This window comes from Aquila chrysaetos, chromosome 13 (assembly GCF_900496995.4).
Source record: "Aquila chrysaetos chrysaetos chromosome 13, bAquChr1.4, whole genome shotgun sequence".
In the NCBI taxonomy this organism is placed as follows: Eukaryota; Metazoa; Chordata; class Aves; order Accipitriformes; family Accipitridae; genus Aquila; species Aquila chrysaetos.
In genome coordinates, this window is record NC_044016.1 from 1335006 (window position 1) to 1360648 (window position 25643).

The following is a 25643-nucleotide window of genomic DNA, read 5'->3' on the forward strand; positions in this document are numbered from 1 at the left end:
TCCCACCGCGACGAGGCCGAGGGGCCGCACCTCAGCCCCGGGGCTCAGGCCCCAAGGCCGCGGCCTGCTCCCCCCCACCCCGTCACCGGGCCCGTGAGGCGCAAAGCTACCCCAGACCCCGTCAGGAAAGCCGGGGAGCCCCGGGGGTCGCTCCACGGAACGGGGCAAGCGGCCGAGGACGGCAACTTCAACCCGCTTTCCCCTCTCCCACCGCCCCGGGCCTCGACCCGGGCCTTCCCCTACTCGCCCCCTCAAAGACGGGGCGGCGCTCGACCTAACCCCCGCATCGGCGCTCCGTTGCTCTGGCCTGCCTCGACGACGCTCGGCGATCGACCGGGGGGGCGGGGCGTACCTCCTCCTCCTTCCCCCCCCCCCCCTTCCCTTCCCCCCGCGGCGAGCAAGGCGGCTCCGGCCCGCGCCGCCCGCCCCGCCGCCGCCGGCGATGTCCAAGAACTCCCGGGCGGTGCTGGCCGTCTCCGCGCTGCTCTCCGTCGCCACCGTGGTGGCCGTACACGTCCAGCAGCGGCGGGAGCGGGAGGTGAGTGACCCGCCGCGGGAGGCGGGGGGGGGGGGGGGAGGCGGGGGGGAGAGGGAGGAGGAGGAGGAGGAGGGGGGCGAGCGGGGCCCCGCCCCCTACGGCTGCCCCGAGCCTGCGGCCACGCCTACCGCCAGGGCAAACCACGCCACTTCGTTCGAGGCCACGCCCCTCACCTGGAGGCTCGACCTGAGGTGTCTGGCCGGAGCCACGCCCCCCTCTCCCCGGAGCCACGCCCCCCTCTGCGGGAGCACCGCCCCTCTGCGGGAGCACCGCCCCCTCTTCCAGAGCACCGCCCCCTCCCGGAGCCCCGCCCCCTCTCCCGGAGCCCCGCCCCCGCGCGCACCAAGCCCCGCCCCTTGCCCCATCTCTTGCCCGTGCCCCTGCTTCTCGCTCGCCCACTCGCCCCAGCGTCTTGCCACCGGCCTGCACTCACCCCCTTATCCCCCCCACTGTGCTCCCCCCTTCAGGGGCAAGCAGCTAAGAACTCCAGGGTGAGGCCCGTCAGGCTGGCTGCAGGCGGTTTTCCTCATCCCCGGCAGCAGCCGAGGGGGTTACGGTGCAGGAAGGATGAAATCCTGCACCCTCCAAGCCCAAAGGCACCATCCTGGAAGCGTTCCCAGGGTTTTTCCTTGTCCGGCCGTGCTCGTTCCTCCGGCAAACGCGGCGTGCTCCGCTTTTCCCGAGCCCCACAAGTGCTTCCCGCTGACGGGCAAACAGCGGTGTTGTGCGCCAAGCAACCTGCCCCGGCTCCCTTCTCCTTCTGACAGGACAGGCAGAGTGCAAGCTAACAGAAATACTCTGTGATAATTAAGCAAGGAAGTTTTCTGCGCTAGATTTACAAAAATCGGGTAATTTTTGGCAGGTACCCTTTGTGGAAGAGAGCCTCACAGCCAAAAGTGGCAGGTCAGGCGGTGGTGAGTCTCTATACAAAGAAATCCTGCCCGGGACTACAAGTTGTCTGATTGCAGAATGGATGTGTTGCAAGCGACAGAAGTTTGGGCGATGAACATGCAGGTTTAGACGCTGCTGATGAGCCAAATGGGTACTGATAGGAGGGCACACGTCTGAATTTTCCTCCCCGCCCTTATTTACAAAAAAAATCTAGAAAATGCACACAAAAAAAGCCTATGTTAAATGACTGTTGTTAAAGGTCTGAAGCAGTCAGAACTTAAAAACCACCAGAGTTCAAGTTGCTAGTCCATACCCCAGCTCAGTTGCCTGTTGCACGGGCTTTACGGTGCAGTCGGTAGTTCCAGGATTACATTTTTTTTCCCTCAAGGGGTTGTCTCCGTCAGTGCTTGAGACTGATGGATCTTGGAGGATGAGACTGATGTGGGTAAGGAAAGAGGCAGGTTAATTTGCTGCAGAAGTTGGAAAACACGCCGAATGGCACAGGCTGTGGGAAGAAGAGGAAGGCTGGTCCCTTGGAGTGGCAGCGGGTAACGGCTCTGCATTTGCCAGAGCTGACATACATGCTGGGTAGATCACTTAAACTCAGATTTTTGGAGGTGGTTGCTAGCTAATTCAGTGTGCCTGCCTTGAGCCACTGAAGGTCTGGCAGGAATATGTACTAAATGCTCTTAAACTACAGCTGAAATAAATGGAGCTGTACTTTGAGCATGTGCTCCAGGACAGCACATGCTCTGAAAAAAATCACCCTTGGGTGTTTTGGTGGGACACTGAAACTTAATGGATGTTTTTGACCTTCATCTTTGGCTAACGTCTCTCCTTCATCTCGTAGAGAGACGCTGAAAATAAATTAGCGTTTACAAAACGTTCATATTCTATAGGGGTAACAGGCATAAAACAGTTGACGGGTAAATAAGTAATGCCACCGTCAGAGCGGGATCTGTGTATCATGAAGTAACGCCTTAGGTAACAGGCTGAACAAGGAATGTGAAACTAAACACTGAGTACCTGGTCAGGATCCATGCCGAGCACTGAGCAAGACGGCGGTCCCCTGCTACGTAGAGACCGCGTTGTAACTCATGTGCAAAACACAGGTAAATTAAGGGCACGGCTGCAAGTTTGCGGTGTGCATTCTACCAGCGTACGAAATGCGTCTCTAGTAACAGGAGCGGTGGATCGGCCAATGAGTTGATACGGTTAATGCCCTCTGGTTGCTTCATATTTTCCTAACGATAGCAGAAAGAACGCGGGGACTTGCTGCCCTTTGCCTGTTTCTGTTGCTCGCCGCTGTAGCTGTTGCTTGGTTTGCAAAATTACGTTAAATTGCTTTGGTTGTTACACCCGAGGTCGCTGCTGCAAGCTTCTGCCTGGGGAGATCGAGATGGAGGGCTCAAAGGATCCAGTTGGTCAACGACAAAAAGCTTTTGGGGGCTTTGGGGGACAGATCCAGTGTCTATTCTTCGCTATCCTTCCTAACACCCAGGCGTGGGCACAGCCGGTGAACTCTGCGTAGGGAACTCATGACTGCAGAGGTGCCTGAAGAATTAGAAGTGGTCCCAAAAGCTGAATTTGATGCTAATCTGTGTATGTTTGCCGGGATATTATCATTCCTCAAGATGCTGCCGCTGCAGAAGTGAAGCCAAAATGCTCAATTCTTTTTTTCCAGCAATCAGTTCAACTTGATCTTAAATCGCTATTCAGAAGCGCTAAAGCTGAAAGCTTATCTTTCATAAATGAAATCTGAGATTTTCTCTTTATAATTCTTCATGTTCGAGTCAGGGAATAATGGCTTCAGGCTTAAGGGACCCAGTTATTTAGAGAATGTAATGGAAATAAGTAATGTGGCTATTCTGCAGTCCCGGCGTAGGGATTATTTCAGGTTTATCTTTATGCACGTTAATAAACTTTTGACTTCTAGAAATTGATATGCCAGGCACAAAGTGATTTGAGCTTGCGCGCATTTATCTAAACTGATGCAGAAGACAAGCAGGCCGAACTTCGGAGAAAAGAGGAAGGTGAGAAGATCAGAGCTCTTTCTCACTCGCGATACTCAAATTATAAAGGCATTCACCGTCTGAAAGATTGCAGAATAGCTGTGTTTTGTGAAGGAAAAGGAATTACATTCTTGATGTAATTGTTCAATTACATTGTACCTCCCCACGTCTTTATTGTTATTAGCTAATAGTAATGAAATAATGAGTTTATGAACTTTGTCTGTAGCGATTACTAATTTGTAACCTGAGTTCAGTTGATGGAAGCTGATGGGAAGGAACCGTTTTTATTAGATTAATTTCCAGAGAGAGTTTTGGTTATTGGCTGACATATGTGTCTGTGCATTTTCTTAACAAGATAAAATATTTCTTAAACAAAACCTTTCTATTTTAATCTTAACAGGAGAAATAAGTGCCTTTGAAATGTGTAGTTATTGGCATTCTAGATGAGGAGTAAAACACTCCCAAGTGAGAACTTGTCAAATAATAATCACAAACATCTTCTAAAAGGATTCAGGGTCAGCTTTCAAATAAATTATTTGCAGGTGCATTTTGACATCATTCAAACAGGTCAAATAAATTATTCATCTTTTTTTGCCATTAGGCTAAATAATTTATTCATATCTCCAGTATCCAGTAGCTAACCTTGGTACCTGTGAAACTTTCTCATTCCTGAGTCCAAGCTGAGCGTGAGCTGGTAAATTAGGCAGGTAGATAATGCTTTAACTCGACTTAACTAAAGATTCTCGTCTTTAGTTGGGCTAAAACACGACTGCGATCACACAGTTTGGTTTAGATATGAGCCAGGGTTGGCTCTCAACAATCATTTCAGGTTTTTACTCATTTATAATATTTCTGTCCTTGTGTATCATATTTTCTGATAAGCTTATGACTGTTGCTTTGAAATCTATTAAGTGTCTGAGTATCTAAAAGCGTATCGCCTGCCCGAGGAGTTCAAAGTGGACTGGGCATCCCGTGTTCTCCTTTGCGCTGGCACTTGTCTCTGGTTAGCCAGCTCTGGGAATTAAATCAGCAGAGTATGACTTGCTTTGTGAAGGCAAAAAAAAAAAGAGAGGTGAAGGTTAAATGTTTCACCTAATTATCAGAGTGAAAAAAAAACTTCCAGGTAGCAGAGAGAGACAGAGAGAAAAGGATATGGAGGAAACAAAGAGCAGCTGGGATTTTCTTTGGGCTTTTTACACCTGTGGTGGGGCTTACTCACCAGTTTGAAAAGTGCTGGTCTGTGTTGCAGGTGTTATTTATCATGAACGTCTTAGGTAAAGGTGATATTTTTTGAATGAAGTGCCTTGCTTTTTCAAGAGCTTGGCATAAGCAGGTTGTGGAACTTTTATCAGCCTTGCAGCAAGAGTTTACAAGGTATTTTTTGAAGAGGAAGACATGAGCAGAAAGAAGCAGATGAAGACACCTGGCAGTTTTTCTTAAAATCATTTCCAGTTTGCCACCAAGTTCTCTCCAAGCAGAGGAGAAGTTCTGGGGAGATTAGTTTGATTTGGTAAAGATTTAGGGCAGAGGTAATAGGATTTTATAGATCATGTCCATCCTGCATGGTATGGGAATTACGGGTGCATAGCATTTATTTGCTCAATAGCTTTACCGCTTAGTAAACCCACCCATCCGAAGTGAGTACGAATAAAGCACTTTTTGGTGTAGTACCATTAGCTTATCAATATCGGATATCAGCTCCCGTAGTTTTAGATTCCAGCCAGGGTAAGTGGCTGTGGCTACAGACGGTGGCAGAGGGCTTGCAAAGGCAGCATGGTGAACGGCCCTGGAGGAGGGATTAGAGCCTGGGTGGGGGTTAATCGCATTCAGCATCCAACGGGCTGTGATAAACCCTGTCCCTTGTGTTTTCAGAGGCTGCACAGCGGAGTTCTCCGAGATCTTGAGCGTCAACGTCAGAAAAAGGAGAATATTCGCCTGCTGGAAGAGCAGATTGCGTTGACAAAGCAGCTTATGGAAGAAAGAGAGAAGGCGCGAATGGAAGAAGGGTCCCAGCAGTCCTAGGCACAGACCTGAGTCACCAGGTTTGATGAAAAACGTTTGATGAAAGACATTTGGAGATCCTTGCTATCTAACTACTTGCAAGTGTTTCAGCAAGCCGAGGTAATCTGTGAAAGGCTGTTTCTTTTGTATAGGTTATAATCCAGTCCCAACAGCTATAGGGCGGACACAAAACATTTCTTCTGTTGTCGGTACTTTGACTGGCGTGGATGGACTTGTCAATGTGGGGAGGAATAGCTCCTTGTTATGCAAACACCGTCTAGGATGGCTAATAACGTTCACATGAGTGGGCTGCTGAGCCGCCACGATGACGAAGCCACCAGGACCTCCACCTCAGAGGGCTTGGAGGAGGGTGAGGTGGAAGGGGAGACCCTCCTGATCGTCGAGTCCGAGGACCAGGCTTCGGTGGATTTATCGCACGACCAGAGCGGGGACTCTCTGAACAGCGACGAAGGTGACGCGTCCTGGATGGAGGAGATGTCCTATTACTGCGAGAAGTGCCAGAAGTGGATTCCAGCAAGTAAGCCTGCCGGTTGCGTTAACGTCTCGCTCGCGTTGCCGCGGTTGTTGAGCGCGAGGTGGTTACGCTGTCCCGCGTACCTGTTTTACGGGGCAGCGCCTTGTTTAGCTGTATCCCATCCTAGGTTGGAGGAGAAAGGCTGTCCTGGCGTTGCTGGGAGCCCCGCAGCCTGATCCCAGCGGTGCGCGTTACAATCCATGAACTGTATGGGTGTCCGAAGCTGGTATTCCCTGTAAAGAAATGGGACTGGCTTCTTTAATTAGTAGAGAACAAGGGTACGACTTCAGAAACACGCGCGCCCTCCCGAGCCTTGCCGCTGGCGTATTTAGGGGACTTTGGCCAAGCAACTTGGCCCCTGCGCTCGCTCGGCTAAAGATAATGACCCTCGGTGTAAAGCTCTGTGGAGGAAAAGGGCTTTGGGATGGCGTTGCTTTTTCTTTTTTTTTCTGGTCAGTTTGTCACATCTGTGGAGCATATGGCTAAATCTCAACCTTCGTGGTTTCCCGGTAATGTGAATTTAAGTTAGCTTTCACAGAAGCGTGTCCAGCCTGTAGCAGCTAGCTCTGGGAGGCGTTTGCAGCAAGCTGCAGAACTTGATCCCTCTGCTACTGCTGCTTGACATTAGATACATGCTGTTAGCAACGTAACGGACTAGACTATACTTTCTAAATTCTGGATTATCGGATCTATTATTAGATCCGAAAGCTAGATATTGCTAAGCACCGGTTGGGTTTTGGTTTTGGTTTGGGGGGGTTGTTTTTTTTTAAATTTTTGGTGGTTTTTTATTTTGTGTTTGTGACTCTTCAGGTGGCACCTGCCTTGCAGATATGTCAGAGCTGCCCTTTTTGCCATCTTAAAATTTGCCAGAAGTTACAGTGTAGAAATCGCCTCTCAAGGCGTGTTAGTGAGTGTTTGGATGTTAATGTGGCGGAACCAGCATCATACTATTAAGGTAGTATGCAATTAAAGGGACATATTAACTTGAAATGCATTAATTAAAAAAAAAATGGAGCAGAGTTAAAGGTAGCATGAGAGATCTCAACTTACAGCCCTTGATTTAACACTCAATTTGTTTTATTTTACAAAGATGTTCCTCTCTCTCGTTGCTGTGGAACAAATCCAAAGAGCAGAAAAAGCCAATCACAGAGCAACAGTAACTAGATACAAATGTGCAAAGTAAACGAGCTGGAAAAGGGAAATACTGTTCTCTTTGCTAATTGTTCAGTTATATGGATATCAGTTGTCACTTGTGAAAAGCACCAACATGCTCAGACAAATAATCACTTTTTACATTGAATTGCCATGTAGAAATTCTGTCAATGTACTAAGTGTGGGTTTTTTTCCCCCCTCAGACACAGGTGCAACTTTAATAGCTAGATTCTATAATGCATTATGGAAGCAAAGCTTCATTCTATTACAAATGCTTGATCTGGTGTCATTATACAGCAAAAGAGATGTCATACTTTTAGAGAAAGACCTTTTGTGTGTGAATTTTCAGAAATGCCATAGTCTTAACTGTTTCCCTGTCCTGTGATTTTATTTTTTAATTTTTCATATTTGTGTAAATTAACCTCTGGTGAGTTTAGAAGTTCTGATTCATATGATGTCTTTTTTCTCTGCTGCAGAAACATAGAATTAGAGCCTGTAACTTCGGGTTTTACAGGTGGCTGTATCCCAGCAGATCGCTTTTGTTCAGACAAACTTTTATGCAGGGTTAGCTTTACACAGCAAAGCATATGCTGAAGTGCTTTGCTGAGTTGGGATCTAATGCATCAACTGCAGTAAAGAAAAAGTGTTTGCTGATAACACTGGGCCGTTCTTTTGGCTCAAGGAAAGCAGATCTTCCCCTGATAGGAGAAATAAATACCTTAAAGCTTCACACCGTGTCTGCTCCAGTGCATCCCGGAGGCTGCTGTAAACAGGGACTGTCAACCTTACTTCAGTAACAATTCGTGGACAGGGGAAGAGAGAGCTGTGAAGACATGCAGCAGTCAGTGGGAAGATGACGTGGAAGAGAATGCTTGTATATTCTGATAGCTTTTGCAGTGGCATACCTTTTTTTAACAGGTCAGCTTTTTTTTTAAGTAGAGTGGGAAAACAGTTATTTATTGAAGTATATAGGTTATCCTGGGGAGCAAGAAGGAATGAGAAATGCAGCGGAAACAAGGAAATCCTTGGCTTTTGTACCTGCTTTCAGATGTTAAGTAGAATGCCCCTTTTTATGCCTGTGCTCTTCAGTTGGTCACTGCTGGCTGCTGGAACTGTGAAATGAACCTGCGCCTTCCATCGCAGCGAGTTCTGATGCTTCGTGGGAACTGTCTGGGTCTCTGAACTCTGGGAAAAAGGCAAAAAGTACTTTTCTGTCTGATGTTGTAGGAAATCCAAATCTCCTTTGCAGCGCTTTTTCGTATAAAAGGACTGAGAAATTGATTTTTGCCTATTCATTTTAGGTCAACTGAGAGAACAGCTCAGCTACCTCAAAGGAGATAACTTTTTCAGATTTACTTGCTCTGATTGCTCAGAAGATGGGAAGGAGCAATTTGAACGGCTGAGATTAACATGGCAACAAGTAAGTAAAACGTTTGTGCCAGCAGAACAACCACAGGACTTTCTAAAATTGTTGTTTGTTGTGTATGTGCTACCTAGAAAAGGAGGATCAGGTATAGGTAACATAGAAACATATGCATGAACTTCAGAAATTAATTATCTACGGATTGCCTGCATATTAGAACTTGGGCATTTGGCAGGTAGATTGGAAGATAATCATACAAACCACATTCCTTTTTTTTCTTCTTTATTTTTTTTCTTCCCCTTATGTTGCTCATGAATTCATGGCTTCAGGCAGGTTTGGAAAAGCAAAATGAATGCAATTTGGCTGCTAGGCATGAACAGTTTTTTGTGTATATGAGCAAATGTAAAACTAGCGAGGTGGCAACATACAAACAGAAAGCTTGCCAGCTCCCTGAACACAAAGCTCCAACCTGGCTGCTTACTCATTAGCAGCAGTCCTTGCTGGAATTTGCTATTTTGGTCACTTGCACACCTGAGCAATCAAAATAATTTCCATTATACAGCAACCACCCTATGGGTAGACCGATGTACATCGTCTTGCTCTAAGCAGGGCGCTGGAGGGGCAGGCGGGCAGTGCTGGCTCCCTCGGCATAAAACGAATTTGACCAGGCAGTAGCTATTGCTCAGCATTAAGTGTTTCCACATGCTGAGCATCGGGCGGTATGCGCGAGACATCTCTTTGCATCCTTTGGGACAGTAGTGGTGTGTTGTCTCATAATAGATCATTTAAAACATCAGTTGTAACTCCTACAGTGCTTTCTCCTGGTGCCCAGTGCAGGGGAAAAGGTTGGCGTAGCAGTCTGCGGCTAGCAGACCGGCAGAGGTTCAGCACGTTACAGATCTGGAGAGCAAAGGCTGCTAGCGTTACAGCCAGGTCTCGTCAGAGTGGCGTGGGGAAGGGACAGACAAAATCAAAATGGGTGAGGAAGAAAGTTGACTAGTGAAGAGACCATCTCCCTAGGCTTCCAGCAGCCAGAGCTGCTGCTGCTTCTGGGTAAGTCGAATTGAGGGAAGTGGTCAAATCAACTTCTCTGACGTAAGAAAAATGGGGACAGTGATTTCTGGATTTTTTTCAGGGTATGTGGCCTCAACAGATCCTTCTCTTTAGCCAGTTGAGAAGAGAATTGGTTTTGAAGTCCTGAGACACTGTCCCACCTGACTTAAAAACCCCAAAGTCCTAGATAAATAGTTATGAAACTAAGAGGGGTTGCGAGGCAGAGATGGGGTCTAGGGAACATTAAAGCTGTCTGTATTTCCTTATTTTGGCATCTTCAGCAATGCATTCCAGAAAGCTATGGCCCACTGCGAGGAGACCCAACTCCCTAAGAAAAACACATTTCAAACTTCTCTGACAGTGAAGAGCAAGTCCCTGTTGGAAGTAGTATCCAACCGAGGCTGTGTGATGGTTGAAAGATGGTCCCAGCCCAGCTGATTTGAGTTGTATTCAAATGAATTGGGTAAATGTAATTAACAGTTGATCACCTAGGATTTACTTACAAAGAGGTGTGATATTTGTCAAACCTGCCCTTTAGTTTAGGTGTGTAATAGGTCAGACTGAATTTGGTTGTGAAACACAAGTGAGCTGTAAATTGATTGCCTTTAATGAAAATCACCTGGAGACAACTGATTTCTTACAGACGAACTTAATTCTTGCATACCCAGAACAATTAGTAGATATGTAATTTTAAAGAGAGTTTACAGTCCGTACAGTTTGAAATGTAACAATAAGTATCTATAAAGACCGTTGTCACTACCTTTCTGATGGATCAGATAGTGGGTTTACTTGTGACCATTTTTTTTGAAAGACTTTTTCCCTACCTCCACACTACATTCAGACCCCAGTTGTGATATAATTCATTTCTACAACCGCTGCAAAAGCTTGTATCTCAGCACAAACCTGCATAACTAGGCAGCTTGTTATTCCCCTGGGATGGAGAAATCTCTGGGAGAATGTGCATCTAACAATAGAAAGACGAGAACGGGCAGCATGAAAGCAGGAAGAAGATGGATTGCAGAAGTTGCCTGTGAGATGTTGCAAAAATAAGATATTTATGAGGGAGCAAAGATTTGTGTGTGTGTGGCGGCTGTGGGGGGCAGTTCAGCAGATGAAGCAGAAGAGATTCACTTGTATCCAACACTTTCTGTTCCAGGTTGTCATGCTGGCAATGTACAATTTGTCTCTGGAAGGAACAGGCCGTCAGGGGTACTTCAGATGGAAAGAAGATATTTGTGCTTTTATTGAGAAACACTGGACTTTCTTATTAGGGAACAGGTAAAGACGTGATGCTTGCCTGAGGGTCCGGTTGGTGAGCCAAAGGAATTAAAACCTGTTATACAGGTGGACAAGAATCCTGGTTAATTTGGTGATGTCTCTTTTGAGCCTTAGTGGTGAGAAAATTGGAGGATTTAATATTGAGAACCTGAATGTAGGCACGAAGGGTACTCTTGAGAAAGAATAAGCATTTCTTAATGGGGGAAAAAAAACCCCAAAATCTCACACAAAAGCAGTGTAAATGCATATATTTTGGATTATTTCTTATTTTCCTTTAGGTAGCGTATGAACCTGCAAAGCCTTTGAGTCTTTCTAAATAGTCACAACAGATGGGCTAGACCTGATGTCACTGGGCTTTAAAGAAAAAAAAGAGGTCCAGCAAAGTGCCATGTTACTTGGCTATAACGCTTGCAGGACCAAGTTCTCCAAAAAGGAAAATTGGGCCTCATTGGGCCTTAGATTGTTTTGGATCTTAATAAAATATCTTTTACATAGCAGGCATTACAAACCGCTGAAATGTTTTTCAGTGTGTGTAAAGAAAGAAGCTGCGAGAGGAAGAACCCTTCTCGTAAAGGGCAGCCTTCACGGCACGATGAGTCGCGTGCTGTATAGACGAACGGCACATTTTTTCTGAGCGTGCTGAAGCTGCGTCAAACCCAAATCTCACTGTTAATGCACGCGCTACGGAGGCAGGGAAGGAACTGAGCAAGCCTTCGAAGTTGTAGATTTGATTGACTTCATAGCTGCTTTTCTTCCCCGGGGATTTCTCTGTTGTAAGATCTGGGCTTTCTCCCCAACCAGTTTTGCTCTTTGGCTTTGCTTTCATTGCTTGTGTGTCCCTCCTTGCTCTGTTCTCAGAAATATTAGTATTTGTCCTCTCTGGAAACCACGGGGACTTTGACAGGAAGGCAGCTGATGGCCCATTGTCCCTTGCTCAGGGAGCCACCACCTCCCAAGGTTTGCTGCTGCTTTTTGAGACCTACCCTGGCAACTGGGCACTCCTTACTCTTGATTAAAATTCAGGTGAAATGATCACTGGCCTCAGATATAGTCTCCCCACTTGCCTGGACAGGCCACTGATGGAGCAGGGACAGCTGAACCGTATGCGTAGCAGTTCAAGGTGTGCAATGCTTTACTTCCTCGGCATACTAAAATACAGCTTATCCAGACTTACTCTAACGCTCTGGACTCTGATCTGGGGCACCTGAGTTTAATCCCTCACATTTGAGGGTCAGTACCCCAAGGTGTGTAATTGCAACACTCGGATGGCAGCGAATACCTGCTCGGCCAAGCCCAGCCCGAGTACTGAAGTTTTTGCCAGTGGAGATGTGCAGAGGCAAGAAGGAGTCCTGAGGTCCTGTGCAAATACGGGTTTAGACTCTACACCGTGAACCTAATTCTCCAGTGTCCAAGGGAGTACCTCAGTTACTGGCTGCGGGGGCAATTTTTCAAGATTTCTTCTCACTTCTTCCCTAAACGACATCTTAGTTAGCCCTGTGACCAGGAACAAAAAGTGCTCAGATGCCCAGTACGCTGCCCTGCAGAGTGAAAGGCTTTAACTGCAGCTCCCTGCCTCCAAGTGGCCAAAAACGTGCTTCAAAAATAGTTCAGTGAGTGTGGCTGATGGGTACGTTGACTGGTAGGGATCCTCTTCCCCATACTGCAGGAGAGGTTTGATGGGAGAAAACCCTAAGCAGAGACAGAGCTCCAGTATATATTGCATGCATGCGTCCGTGGGACAAGCATACGTACCCGGTTACCTTGCCATTTCCCGCAGCTCCGTTGTCCTCAGTGATTTATTTCTCAGATCCCTAACTGTGCTTCTCTGCAGCGCCTGACAAGGCGGCAGCTACGGAGGGCAGAGCGGTCGGATCCCAGCCCCCTTTGTGAATTCAGCCTTAGGGATCCTGTCCTACAGCTCTGGGCTCGTGCTTTGCTAAATGAAATCTCAAAGTAGTCAAGGCAGGCATTTAAATTAAGTTTGTCTTTCCTTCTGTGTGAAGTGAGACCTTTATCACTACCTTTCCCTCGCGTCTCCCATCCTGTACGCCCAGAGTCCTGTTTGCCGTCTTCAGTAATGGAATAGGGCTCTGCAGTGTCAGGGCAACACAGCTGTCACTAGGATCCCGTTCCCGTTCTTGTATCGTCAAATTGTTAACGAAGGTAGCAACGTCAGAATTTGAAAGCTGGAGGTTCCAGTGGCAGGGTAGACCTCTCCTCTGTAGGCTCAGCGTATGGCGGTGGCTCATTGACAAAACAAAAATTTTTTGCGTCTTGCCATGCTGCATTTGCGTGGCATTTATGGAGCCTATGTACACAGCGCTTTGTGCATCAGAGCCCACCAGTACACCGTAGTTTGCCCTTCAGAGTGGTTGTTTGAGAAGAAATTAATTAATCTTTCGCCTCTTTGAGGGGGGGGGGTAGGGAGTATGTTATCCCCCTGCATCAGTGCCGGTGGCAGGAGCACTCTGCCCTTTCCATCCCGATGGAGGGAGGAGGCTTCAGGATGAAAATCCAGCTGGTGAATGGGGACCTAACGCTTGTTTTCCCTTCGCCCACCATAGGAAAAAGACTTCAACATGGTGGAGCACAGTTGCTGGCTGTCTCTCTGTGGGAAGCCCCTTGTTTTTCCGCTCAGGGGCACAGGAATTTGGAGAACCGGGATGGTGGAAACTGGTTCATAATAAACCCCCAACAATGAAACCTGAAGGAGAGAAGCTGTCTGCGTCTGCACTAAAGGCAAAAGGTAACTCTTTCCCCAGTAGGTTCCTAGCTGGGCCAGAGCTGGAAGACATGAGAGGAGTTTACTTAAAACCATGTGTTTGTGTGCAGGGACAGTTCCTTAGTTTTGCTCTGCTGTAATGGTTGACTTAAGAGGACTACGGTGCATACACTGTAGTGTGAGAAGCCTGTTTTATGTTATTACCTTTTTGCATTGTGCTAACTGATTTAAAGACTTTTGAGATTTTTGCAGGGGGTTTTTTTAGCTGAAATCTACAACTTTGATGCTCCTCTTTACCCTGGGGAGGGTGTTTTGTCTTTTGTCACTAGGTGCAAATTCCCTTCTGTGCAGAGGAGCAAGACTGGGGCTTTAATGAGGCTTTAGTGGTGCATTGGCTTTATGCTACGTGGCCCAGAGTGCATTTCTTGTATATATTGAAAACACATCGTCTAAGGTTTGTAGTCGATGTGTTTTTATGACCGTATAGTATGTATCCAGTGACTGCAGGAGCTCAGTGTCTGTTAGAATAAGTAAACTACTTCTTTAGCAGCTTCAAAGCCACCTCTGGATCCCATCATTACTGTGGAAGGACTCAGGAAGCGGGTAAGCCGCAATCCAGTCGAATCGGCCATGGAGCTGAAGGAGAAGAGATCTCGCACTCAGGAAGCCAAGGATATTCGGAGAGCCCAGAAGGAGGCAGCCGGCTTCCTGGACCGGAGTACTTCCTCCACTCCCGTTAAATTCACCAGTCGAGGCCGTCGTCCCGATATCGTCCTTGAGAAAGGAGAGGTGATCGACTTCTCCTCCTTGAGCTCTTCAGATCGTACTCCTCTGACTAGCCCTTCTCCTTCCCCATCTCTGGACTTCTCTGCTCCTGGCACTCCAGCCTCGCATTCAGCTACTCCCAGCCTTCTCTCAGAAGCAGATCTCATCCCAGATGTCATGCCACCACAGGCTCTGTTTCATGGTAAGAGACGCCACGTATTTGATTAATGATGAGCTGCACGTAGTTGTCTAGGAAGATGTTAAAAAAAAAACCCCTCCCAACGAGCTGCACGGTCTTTTCAAGATCAGGTGGAAAGTAACCGGTAATCTGTTTGTCTTAGTTACATGTAAGTCTTGATTAATTTTCCATAGTTGTATAGCCAACTTCTAAGGGCAGAAGAAACCACCGTTATCATCTTCTGAGGGATCCTGAATAAACAGTGGGTAGAAGATTTCACCTAGCAACTGCTGCACCACTCTGCATAAGCATTTCACTGCAACACAGATTACACTGTTAGATAGCATTTCTAATTTTGTCTTGGATGTTTTTAAATGGAAGAAATTTTATTCTCATGGTAATGTTCCACTAGTTTTGTAATTTTGAACACGCCTATTGACAGATGCTAGATTTCAGTCAGGTTGCAAAGCAGTGATGCAGGCTGAATGCTGTTAGTTCCTTAAGGAGCCAGACCTCATCTAATTGGTAAAGTAGAGAATAAAGCAATTCTTGATGGAAAGAAGAATAGTCAGGTTCTGTAGGGGGACAAATCCTGTGCTTCTGTAACTCCTAATGGTTCCCTCAGATTAAACAGAACTTCTCCAGGGTATGCTAGCTGAAGATATAGCTCACCAGCTTGACCATCTGATCCCCAGTCTTCAGGAATTTTCAACAATTTCACATTTGTCACAGGGCATGAGCTTGCAGCTCAGCAGTGCTATGTTTTCAGCTGCCAAACTGCAAGACACCTTAGGAGCAGGATTGATTCTGTGTCCTGAAATTGGACTCCTTACGGTGTCTCCTGTCCAAAATCAGGAGGTCCAGAAGTATATAGAAAATGGAGTGCGTGGGGTAAACCCGCATGATTTCTCCTTAGCAGAAAAGTCCCGTGACAACCCTTTTTGAAATGGGGCTTTGATGTTGACGGTTTTTTCCTGGATTATTTTGATCTGTTGAACAGATGATGAGGAGATGGAAGGAGATGGAGTCATAGACCCAGGAATAGAGTACGTGCCCCCTCCCAGTGGGACAGCCGGTGCCGGCACTGTGATAGCGAGTAGAAAAAAAGTGAAGACAGCTGAGCAGATCAAGCAAGAGGTGGAGAGTGAAGAAGAAAAAACAGAAAGGATGGAAGGTGACAGTGAAGATCCTGAAGAGTCAAACGCATCACTGCAGGTGAGGGGGCGAGAAAAGAGGAAGCCACAGCTGGAAAAGGATGCTAAGCCCAGAGCTCCCAAGCATACCTCTGTTAGCATCTATGAGGAAAAGCTGCTGCTGAAGCGACTGGAAGCCTGTCCCAATGCCATGAGCATGACCCCAGAGGCCCGGAGACTGAGGCGCAAGCTGATAGTCAGGCAGGCCAAGAGGGAAAGAGGACTGCCGCTCTTTGACTTGGACCAAGTTGTGAATGCTGCCCTGCTCTTGGTTGATGGGATTTACGGAGCCAAAGAAGGAGGCGTTTCCAGGTCCCCAGCAGGGCAAGCGACGTACAGAACTACTAGCCAGGACTTCAGGATCTTGGACAGATACCAGGTGAGTGTTTCCAAATCTAAGTGAGCTTTTGGCACTGGTTATTTTAGAGCTTTTGCTGCAGACAGCGGTGTCACCTTCAGGTTATCTGGCTCCCAAAGTGAGAAGGATTATGTGAACAAGACTCATTTTGACTTGGGGCTGTGTCACACAAGCCCCTTTCTTCTTGGGACATGCTCGTACAGCGCAGCGGTCTGTCGGTGTCAGCAACACAAATGTTTATGTATTTGTACTCCAGCCCTGCCCAAACACCGAAGGTGGATGCCGGGAAGTACCCAAATAGGCGGTTGCTCTTTCATGCTATGTAGGAGGGAGATCACCTGCAGTGCTTTTCTGAGTGATGTGTGCAGCTCGTAGGTTTGGGTGCTAAATCTGAGAGCGCACAGCAGAGTCCTCTGTGGTGGGACCGTCATGCTGTGGGTCCAGTCCGTCCTGTCCTATCGAAAGGCCCTTGTTCTCCCTCTGTTGATATGATTCCCCTGTGTTAAGTCATTGACTAATCCTCCTGAAATGTTCTGCGTTTTTTTGTACATGTAGACGATGCTGCCTGCCATGAAGGGATATCGACAGCAGACAACGAAGTTTCTGTATCGACTGGTAGGCTCAGAAGACCTGCTGACAGACCACAGTATTGTCAGTCCTTACACATCCCGTGTCCTGAAACCTTACATCAGGTACAGATGGTCAGAGGTTGAATTTGCTCTTGGCTTTTGAACCGACAGCCCACGGAGAGGACACCTTTCCTGGGCAGTGCTCCTCACTCATCCTTGAAGTACAACCCAGTATACTATGGCAGGGCTGAAAGGATAGTGTTTTATTTAGCCGAGTAGTTAAACTGGCTCTGCGTTGGGAAGGGGAATCTCCAAGAGAGGACAGGGCAGAGAGGGAATCACCGTAGTCATTCAATGCAAGTTGCACCTTCTTTTGGGTCAGAACCATGATTTCCTTGCCTCTGCTATAAGGACAGGCTGGCTTGGTGTGCTGCTGCTCCGGGAAGTGTCCTGGCCTCCGACACAAGGGTGTTTTTGCTGAGCTGGGTGCTGTTTTCCCACATGAATGGAAGAGACTGTTCTTTTGTTCCAAGTTGAGCATGTCAGAAAATATTTCATGGGCAGTACCCATTCAGCTGCAGTGGCAGTTATTGTTGCTCACTTGCTTTTTGTGTTTGCTTTTCATGTTACTGGCAGGCGCGATTATGAGACAAAGCCCCCAAAACTCAGGCTGCTGGCAGAAATCCGGGCGTATCCACACAGGAATGATCTCAACTGGAAGGCTGAGCCAGAAGCACCCGTTGATTACTGCTATGTTCGCCCTAATCACATCCCCACTATAAACTCCATGTGCCACGAATTCTTCTGGCCTGGTAAGATTCCTTCAACACTTGGTTTTCTAAGAAGGAAGTGGTTTTGTTCAGAAAAAATATTCTTGGGCCAAATTTTTCTTCAGTTGGTGTCTGGCTCGGTTCTTAGAAAACCATTATCTGATGTCATAGGAATGCAGTTGAGATGGAGACATGGGTTTGGTGTCTTTGTCTTTTGAGATCATTTAGAACTGGGCAATTAGGCCCTAATTAGCACAGCACTTAAAGAAATAGGTTGTTTTGGGTAACACCATTGATTCCAGTAGGAGTAGTCAGTTACTAAAATTAAGCATCCAATGAAACGTTTTGCAGAATCAGGGGCTGAAGTAGACAGTTTTATGCCAGAGATCTACTGCTCATTAGCTTCATGAGAAAGTTTCTTCCTAGCAGCCATAAGCAGGATATGTTGTTGGAGTGCAGTTTCGGAATTGCACTTACAACTCCAAGCTTTACTGCGATGTCCTTTATTTCTTCAAGCCTCAGTATCTGCAAGGTATGGGAAAGCTTGGGTATTGATTTTTCTGTGTAATTTCTTGAACTGTAGGCTCTTTGGGGACAGTGGCTGCCCTTTATGGGGACAGTTAAGAGCCTGTAGTCTTTAGTTCTTCTGAAATAATAATAGTGATGTTCATCTACTGCATGGATCAGCTTCTGATCAGCAAACAACGCGGCAGACAAATTTAGAAAAGCACAGTACAAACAGTACACACCTTAATTCCAAGTAACTGTTTGCTTTACGTTTTGATTTGCAGATAGTGATTCAACAGGGTTTGTAGTTCAGCAGCGCTCATACGCTGCAGTCAGGATCGGAGCTCTCTGTGCTACTCATTGTCCAAATTGTACAATTCAGGGGGAGATAACGTGGCATACCTTCCCTTTCACAAGCTGTTTTGGAGCTCTTGAGAGACACTTGCAATCCCAACAGAGGTTGAACCTCTTTGTCATAGTCTTTCCTCTTCTGATAACACATTTGAAGTTCTGGCCAAGTTGGGTCGCACCTTCATTAAGTTCTTCAGGACTCACCCTGTTTTATTTAATGTAAGGAGCGTGGGTGTGTTCCACCCGACTGTGAACTGCTCATCATTAAATCAGAAAGCTGACACTCCCATCAGTCTCCAAACAGGAATCAAAATCTCTTCCATGGTGTAAATTTTCTGAGGCTGGGATTATACGATGCATTGCACCTTGATTCTGTTTAGCAGGAGAGGTAAGCGAGGAGGTGATGCTTCAGGAGATAAAGCACAGTGTCTTTGTGGATGCGAAGGGTTTAGCTTCACAACGGGCTGGTACAACTGAGGAGGGGGTGGGATATGCAGCTGGGAGGGCATCATTAAGCTAGCACCCTTGTTCAGAGAAATGGCTGTAATTCTGCCTAAGTTTAGGGATCCGAAGCACGTGTGCTTGGGGAATGCAGTCGTCAGTAAATGACATCTTAGGTGTGCTCAGTTGCCTTCTAATAGCGATGCTCTCATTGACTGAATTCTTAAGTTTTAGGCGCTTCACCAGGTGGGGTGAGCGCAGGCCTTAGTTCTTAGTTCTTCTCCAAATCCTTCCCGTCAGAGCTCTTCTTGTTTCTCACAAGGCAGAAACAAGTTTGCAGGTAGTTACCGCAAATGAGCTGATGTGAAGCAAGATTCCCCCTTGTCTCTCACGGTATCTTGTGCCTTCATGCCCTAACGGGAAACATCTCCTGAGCAGACGAGTGGTAAACCATACTGAGCTAAGCATCTTCCTACAGGAATAACTGCGTGCTGAGGGGACGGCACCATTTCATAGACGCCAGTGTGCTCAGGGCAATGTAGCGTTCCTGTACAGACACGCTGTAAGGCACTTCACAGTCAACTGCAGCCTTGAGATAATTAACGTGGCTCCCTATTGCCAATCGATTCCTCCCACGTCTTACTCCACCCAGCTTACTCTCGAGCAAGAAAATAATTCACCCGCTTATTTGTGCCTGGTGCCTTATGAAGTCTTGCATCTCATCAAGAGTGATAAACATTACTGGAAAACATACTCTGCTATTTTGTTCCACCACGTTCCAAATATATCTGCGATTGCCAATTTGAGGCTGAAACTAACATTTATGGCACAGCTCCGCTATGCCTCGCACCTCATTTAGGGCCTGTCCACACAAATTACCAAGCAGTCTTTTGTGCCTTGAACTGCACTGCTTGGCCCTAACATGCTGTGTGGGTGCTCTTAGGCTGCAGCAGCGATGTGATTAGGCAAGGTAACAAACTCCGCTCACAAGTCACCAGCCTCAGGTGTTTCTGTCCAGCCTCTGACTCACAGAAGCACCGCTGCCCGAGAGCCTGCTTTACGCCCCAAATGAGGGAATTTGCATGCTAAAAGCAAATGTTTTGATAGTGTTGAAAGCTGCAGTCGGGTTCACAGTGCAGCGACCGCAAAGAGCTGAGTGTGCACAAGAGGAAGCAGCAGGAGCTGAAGGCCAGGTAGAGAAAAGAGATAGGAACCCTTGGCAGGTAATGCTACTAAAGCTGAAGCCCGGTTTCACATCTGCTGCATCTGGAGAGAGTTTGCAGGAAGAACGGGATGGTTCAGCCGGTGTATCAGGCTGATAGACTCCAAACCACCCCCTTTGCTCGTCTGCAGGCAGGTCCTCGGCATTTGCTGACTGGAATGGGAATGGTGTACACCAACCTGGTGCTGGCCCTGCCCGGGTGAAATGAAGCAGCAAACCCTTATCCATTAACGTCACTGCAGCCCTTAGGAGCCCCGGGCAAGGGGCACAAACTTACTAGGACCCAATCCAGCAAACAATTGCACGTGCATATTTAGAACTGGGTCCTTAGCAGAGTCTGCTGATACGGCTCAGAATAGAAACCATGGAAAGATTAGTTGGGTGCTGAGATCATGTGATTTTTTTTTTTTTTTTTTTAAACCACCCTGGTTTAGAGAACGTGCTTTTTGAGTTTTAGTTTCATCCTTGAGTCATTTGGGAAGAAATCAGCTTTGTTAATTTCTCCGTGCAAGAATCCCCACTAGTAAGCAGGTCTCATTTTGTCTGTGTGTTTTGTTGAAGCATCTTTCGATATCGGAGCTTTGAAATAAAGGTAAAAGGAAGGGATCAAGTGAGTGTTTCTAAAAAGCCTTAAACCCCTGAATTTCCGTGCAAGTGTGACACTTTTCTTTTGGTTTGCAATGCTTTCAACTGCTGTTTCTCTCTTTCTCCGTAGGAATCGATTTGTCAGAATGCCTGCAGTATCCAGACTTCAGCGTTGTCGTCCTTTACAAGAAAGTTATCATTGCCTTTGGCTTTATGGTGCCAGACGTGAAATACAATGAAGCTTACATCTCTTTCCTGTTAGTTCACCCTGAGTGGAGAAGAGCTGGGATTGCAACCTTCATGATTTACCATCTTATCCAGGTAATGAAAAAGTCCCATGTCTCTGCTAAAGAACCAGCTCTCCCTTCCTCCTTGTGTGTACACACTCAAATATTAGAGAGTAAGTAGTGTTGTGTTCTTTCCTTCTGGCTCTTTCCCCTTGCCCTTTCTCTGTTTACACACCTGCACAGATTGTCAGCAGCCTGTGTGAACATTTATGGGGGGAAATAACCTCAAAAGCAGAAACTAAAATGTATTTAGAACAATAACCATCCTGGTCAGGTCCTCAGAATTAGTGAGATGCTATAGACTTAAACTGTCTTGGGATTAACTTTGTGTTCTTCAGTAGTCAGTAGTTCACATAACAGTAATACTGTAAATTTGGGGTTTAAAGGAGAAAGTGAGAGAATAGTGGGGAGGTTCAGTCAGAATCTATTGCAGCTTTCTTGGCTACACCTGGAGGTTTATTCCGTGACCAAGGTCGTTGCATTAAATCACTTTCTGATCTTAATCATTCTCTTTCACTTTTAATACTCTGGTTCAAATCCAGCTGAGTTGAAGATAAAGAATAAGCGTTTGCAACCGCATTCAAATTTGTTCAAACTAGCTTGTACTGGGCTTTGTTCCACAGGGACACTTGGGAAAATTAATCTAAGCTAACTGAACGGGTGGTATTAAAGTAGTTAAACTTCATGAAATCTCTGAATGAATACTGTTATTCAGGTGGCCTTAACTCCATTCACTTTCTTGAATTAAATTGCAGGAAGGCCAGCTTAATTTTGAGTAAGGACGCAGACAGATGTCCTTTTCAGACCCCAACTGTGCCTCTTCAGGGCCCACAGTTTTACCACTCCCTGAACTCTCTTGGCAGAGCTGCCGGTGTGAAACATTCCTTAACTTGTTTTAGTCGAGATGAGCTGCACTAGCAAAAACTCGCCATTGAAACTGTTTTTCCTCATACTCATTTGGCTGAAGAGAGGCAGGGAGTGCTGGCAGAGCCTTGGGAACAGTGATCTGTACCTCGGAAAAGCAGTTTCCACTGAGAGCAGCTCTTCTGGGCCACCCGAGAGTAACTCTTCTACCTACGCAGCTCTCTGCAGCGTCCACCTCTCTTTGCTCTATGTCTTAACACAGGCCACTAACCAATCTACTTTAAATTCACCCCTTACAATTCCCGAGCATCTCTGTGTAAAGTGTTTAAGTAAATTGCCCTCAACTGTAGTCTGTTGATGTGAGATGTCAACACCTAGTGAGAACAGGCGCGAGCGATGCGCCAAGGTTTGCAGGGATCCAGCAGCTGGACTCATGTCTCTCCAGCAGAGCTGGGAGGTGTTGGCAAGTCAGCTGTAGAAAAGGATAGCAGCGTTTTGTAGAATGTATCACAGCCAATTAACCTAATTCTGCTTGCAGGTAGACTAGCATAAAATTAGCATGTTGAGAAGAGCCAGGCAGGTTGGAGGCTGATTAGGCTTGCTAGCAATGAGAGATCACCATTGTACATTCGGCTCACATTAGATTTATTTTTCCATTGCTGACTATTTGTCAGTGGTAGGAGGCATTTAGTCATGTAGGAGAAGAAATGGTGGTTGTGACTTTTTGTTCCTCAATCGCGAGATTGTGTGTGCTGCTTCGTAGCCTGCTTGGGCTGACACCGGGGTCTGCTCTCTGTAGCTAGAGCCACTTTCCTACACTGTTTGGATAAAGGGTAATTCTCTGTCTCTTGGATCAGCGTGCTGAGTTTGGGGATGAATTCTTGGGAACAGCATAATCTAACAGAAAATGTGTTGATGCAAATGGTGCCTCGATGCTGGGTTTGGTGTCAGAAGTTACCCTCTAATGCATCCGGCCCAGAGGACCAAACTGCATCTTCTTAATGATCTCATTCCAACTACCTTTTCCCCAAAATGGCTCCTGATTATATTTTTTTCCTCCCCCCGCCCCGCTTAAATCTCTGTGAGAGCTTTCCCTTTGAATGATCTACCTTGGAAATTTCCTAAAGGGTGTTACTGTTCCCACTTAGAGTTACAATACATTCAATATACATAGAATGCTATTAAAACACAAGATGAAAGCAGGAAAAAATTATTATATCGGCATCTTTATCAGAGAGCTGCTGGTTAGAATAATCTGGGATCTTTAAAGTAACTTCAGCCATGCCATTTGCTGTCTGAACTGAATTCCCTGCCTTCTCAGGAGGCGAGTGCTGTGCCCTGAAGGATGGGAGAGGAGCTGGGTGGGATAGACAGGAATTCCAGCGTGACAGCCCAGAGGTGCGCTGGGGCTGCTCGCGCGGTCCCAGAGAGCTCAGCTCTGTTTGCTGATGGGGAGGAGCACGGCGCCTGATCCTCTGGCATGTTTTGTCTTTTCTTCAGGCCATTGTTAATAAGTATTTGAGATCAGTGCTGTATACCGAGATTATTTTTAATTAACAATTACTTAGCAATTGACAATGGAAAGCTGACAAATTATAATCCAAAACCTGCTTTCATTGTCAGAGAGTCCACGTTTCCCAGAAACAAAGGCTTAGAGGAACAGCAGCGCTCCCTTCGCCTTTCAGCTGTTGCTATGTGTGGTAACTTCTGTGTCGAGGCCTGTGATTTTCTCACATTTCCGCAGTAACTGAAATACTTGAACTGATGAAGCTCTTCACCTCCGCATTCCCCCAGAGGCTGTCTCATTCTCTTGCTCTGATTCTTTTTTTTTTTCCCCCCTCCCTTGGCAGACCTGCATGGGCAAAGACGTAACCCTTCACGTCTCTGCAAGCAACCCTGCTATGCTGCTCTACCAAAAATTTGGATTTAAGACTGAAGAATACATTTTGGATTTTTATGACAAATACTATCCCTTGGACAGCAAGGAGTGCAAGCACGCATTCTTTCTCAGACTGCGGCGCTGATCCGTCCGAGGGTCTGCGAAAAGCCCAATCCATCAAGCAAAGAACTACCGCAGCTTTCAGCCGAGGACGTTGGCTGCCACGTGAGAGCTGGAACGCACCAACGCCTTTATTCCTAGGACTTCGAATATCAACAGTGCTATGTTGTGTGCTGAAAGTGCAATCCAAGAGGACTGATTCCTACCCTCCAAGGGGAGAGGCCTGGAAATGCCAACTGGGACATGCTGAAACCACTGGAAGACTGAAATTCTTTATGGGGAGTTTTCCTGCCACTGTTACTTTGGAGAGCCTCATTGAGAAACAAACAAACACTGCCCCCCCCCCCCCCCCCCCCCAAATACTTGTCACTTCAGAGGGGGCCCATGGATTTCAGACTTTGAAACCTATCCAGGAAAAGTCACGGGGTTTTTGTTTCTCTTCTTGTTTATGGGAAATGAATGTCTAAACTTAAATCATCCACAGTGTTTCTGTGATTTGATTGCTTTATTAGGAACCGTGTCTTGAATCTATGAAGGGAAATAAGATATTGGTGCATCTAGCTGGATGCTAACTTTAGGAGAGCTCTACACATGCCAGAACAGCAATACTGGAGCCATGTTTTAGGAATAATGAAGAGCGTGTGAACTCATGTGATCCCAAATGGAAGGCTCAGAGGAGATGTCTTTTCTTCTGCTCCTTCCCTACTGCCTTCCTTTCCCCTCGTTGACCCTGTGCTCAGTGTGAAGTTCTTGTAGTGCGCAGTGTTTTGTGTTCAGGAACAAGATGTCAAGCGGGTTTGTAGCTAGGCGAGGTAGGACACAACAGCTGCCAAATCAGCTCTTTGAAAGCTTACAACCTATCTGTCAGTTGTTGATGCTGCAGATCAGCCCTTTGGGCACACCTCTAACCACAGAGCCAGCCTCGCAGGCTCCAGCATCCACCTCCTCCTGCTACAGACGCTCTGGCTAGAAGAAACCCAGAACAAAAAGTCAGTGGTGATGTTTGAAATGCTCTGGTTTAAAGAAGCGATCTGTTTGGAGCTTGGAGGGAGGAGAAGCATAGATGTGGGCCAGTTCCAGTTCTTGAAAGCATCTAGGCTGTGATTTCATGGCTCTATGTGTAAGTAAAGAGGAGAGCAAAGAATAAATAGAAATAACCAAGAATTAAAAAAATACAAACCCCAAACAGTTTCTGTGGTAGTGGGGTCTAGTCCTTTTACACAGTTTAGCAGCTTTGCTCTCTCCCTGACTTTTATTGCAGATGAACAGTAAGTTGGCAGTTTGCTCTGCTGCCTGACCAAAGGTCAGTCCATGCGTTTTAAATACGAACCACATCCACTGTGCTGTTCCTTTCACATCAAGCCCCACGGAGAGCTACACAACAAATGTGACTTCTTTGTTCTTAATCCACTGTGTATACCTGTTGGGTACCTGGCTATAGTAGTAGTTGCCTTAATGGAGTCTTCATTTTGGTAACAGCAGAGAGATGGACACAAAGTATGTTTTTGCGTAGCCAATGTATATTGTCACCAAAACAAAAATGGTGTTAGTGGGAGGGAAAAAGAACCCATCCAAGTGTTGTGTGCCCTAACATCCATGCACATTTCTGCCTGCTTTATGACTATGTGAAAATTTTCGATGTTACTGATGTTATGAGTTAGCTGTACTTGGAAGGAAAAAGTATCTGTCTTTATGAATGGAATTAAAGCTCTTCCCTTGGAAAAGCCTACCTGTAGTCATACTGTGTGTTAAGCTGCCTCTCCATCATCTTATTTCATTGAAATCTAGCAAACTCAAGTATGGTTGATAGAGGGTGCAAAGCGTGTGTGTGGGCAGTGGAGCAAGGCAATAAACTCCTTATCTTTCTACTGGGCATCCACATAGAAGCTGCACACATGCAGGCCCCAGCAGGCTTTTTCCTTGAAGGTGACTGTGAAGATTTTGAGGAGCTGCTTGTTCTGTGCTTACGCCTCTGTGGCTTTGCCCCTCAGAGGGAGGATGCCAAGTGA

At 46.6% G+C, this 25643-nt stretch overlaps 2 protein-coding genes across 3 annotated transcripts; both read left to right on the forward strand.

Moving 5' to 3' along the window:
• Window positions 1–349: 349 nt before the first annotated feature.
• On the forward strand, window positions 350–5463 carry LOC115350143 (protein PET117 homolog, mitochondrial). The gene is made up of 2 exons (XM_030035439.2): window positions 350–538; window positions 5314–5463. The coding sequence occupies exons 1-2, from the start codon at window positions 443–445 to the stop codon at window positions 5461–5463; spliced, it is 246 nt and encodes an 81-aa protein (XP_029891299.1). The 5' UTR covers window positions 350–442.
• Window positions 5464–5706: 243 nt separating this feature from the next.
• KAT14 (lysine acetyltransferase 14) lies at window positions 5707–25361 on the forward strand. 2 transcript variants are annotated; one of them, XM_030035438.2, is made up of 10 exons: window positions 5707–5980; window positions 8431–8549; window positions 10702–10823; window positions 13388–13569; window positions 14093–14512; window positions 15489–16060; window positions 16595–16731; window positions 17245–17420; window positions 20615–20805; window positions 23486–25361. In XM_030035438.2, exons 1-10 carry the CDS (start codon window positions 5707–5709, stop codon window positions 23657–23659), a joined length of 2367 nt encoding a protein of 788 aa, XP_029891298.1. In that variant the 3' UTR covers window positions 23660–25361. The 2 variants fall into 2 exon arrangements, with proteins under 2 accessions (XP_029891298.1, XP_029891297.1); XM_030035437.2 differs by having other exon boundaries at window positions 14096–14512.
• Window positions 25362–25643: the final 282 nt, after the last annotated feature.

What these genes read in the sequence shown, in the direction of transcription:
- LOC115350143 (XM_030035439.2), top strand. Translation starts at nt 443, where the DNA reads ATGTCCAAGAACTCCCGGGCGGTGCTGGCCGTCTCCGCGCTGCTCTCC. An exon ending in AGCAGCGGCGGGAGCGGGAG is followed by an intron (nt 539 to 5,313) that starts GTGAGTGACCCG and finishes TTGTGTTTTCAG; the next exon opens with AGGCTGCACAGCGGAGTTCT.
- KAT14 (XM_030035438.2), top strand. Translation starts at nt 5,707, where the DNA reads ATGCAAACACCGTCTAGGATGGCTAATAACGTTCACATGAGTGGGCTG. An exon ending in GTCTGCACTAAAGGCAAAAG is followed by an intron (nt 13,570 to 14,092) that starts GTAACTCTTTCC and finishes CTACTTCTTTAG; the next exon opens with CAGCTTCAAAGCCACCTCTG. An exon ending in TGATTTACCATCTTATCCAG is followed by an intron (nt 20,806 to 23,485) that starts GTAATGAAAAAG and finishes CTCCCTTGGCAG; the next exon opens with ACCTGCATGGGCAAAGACGT.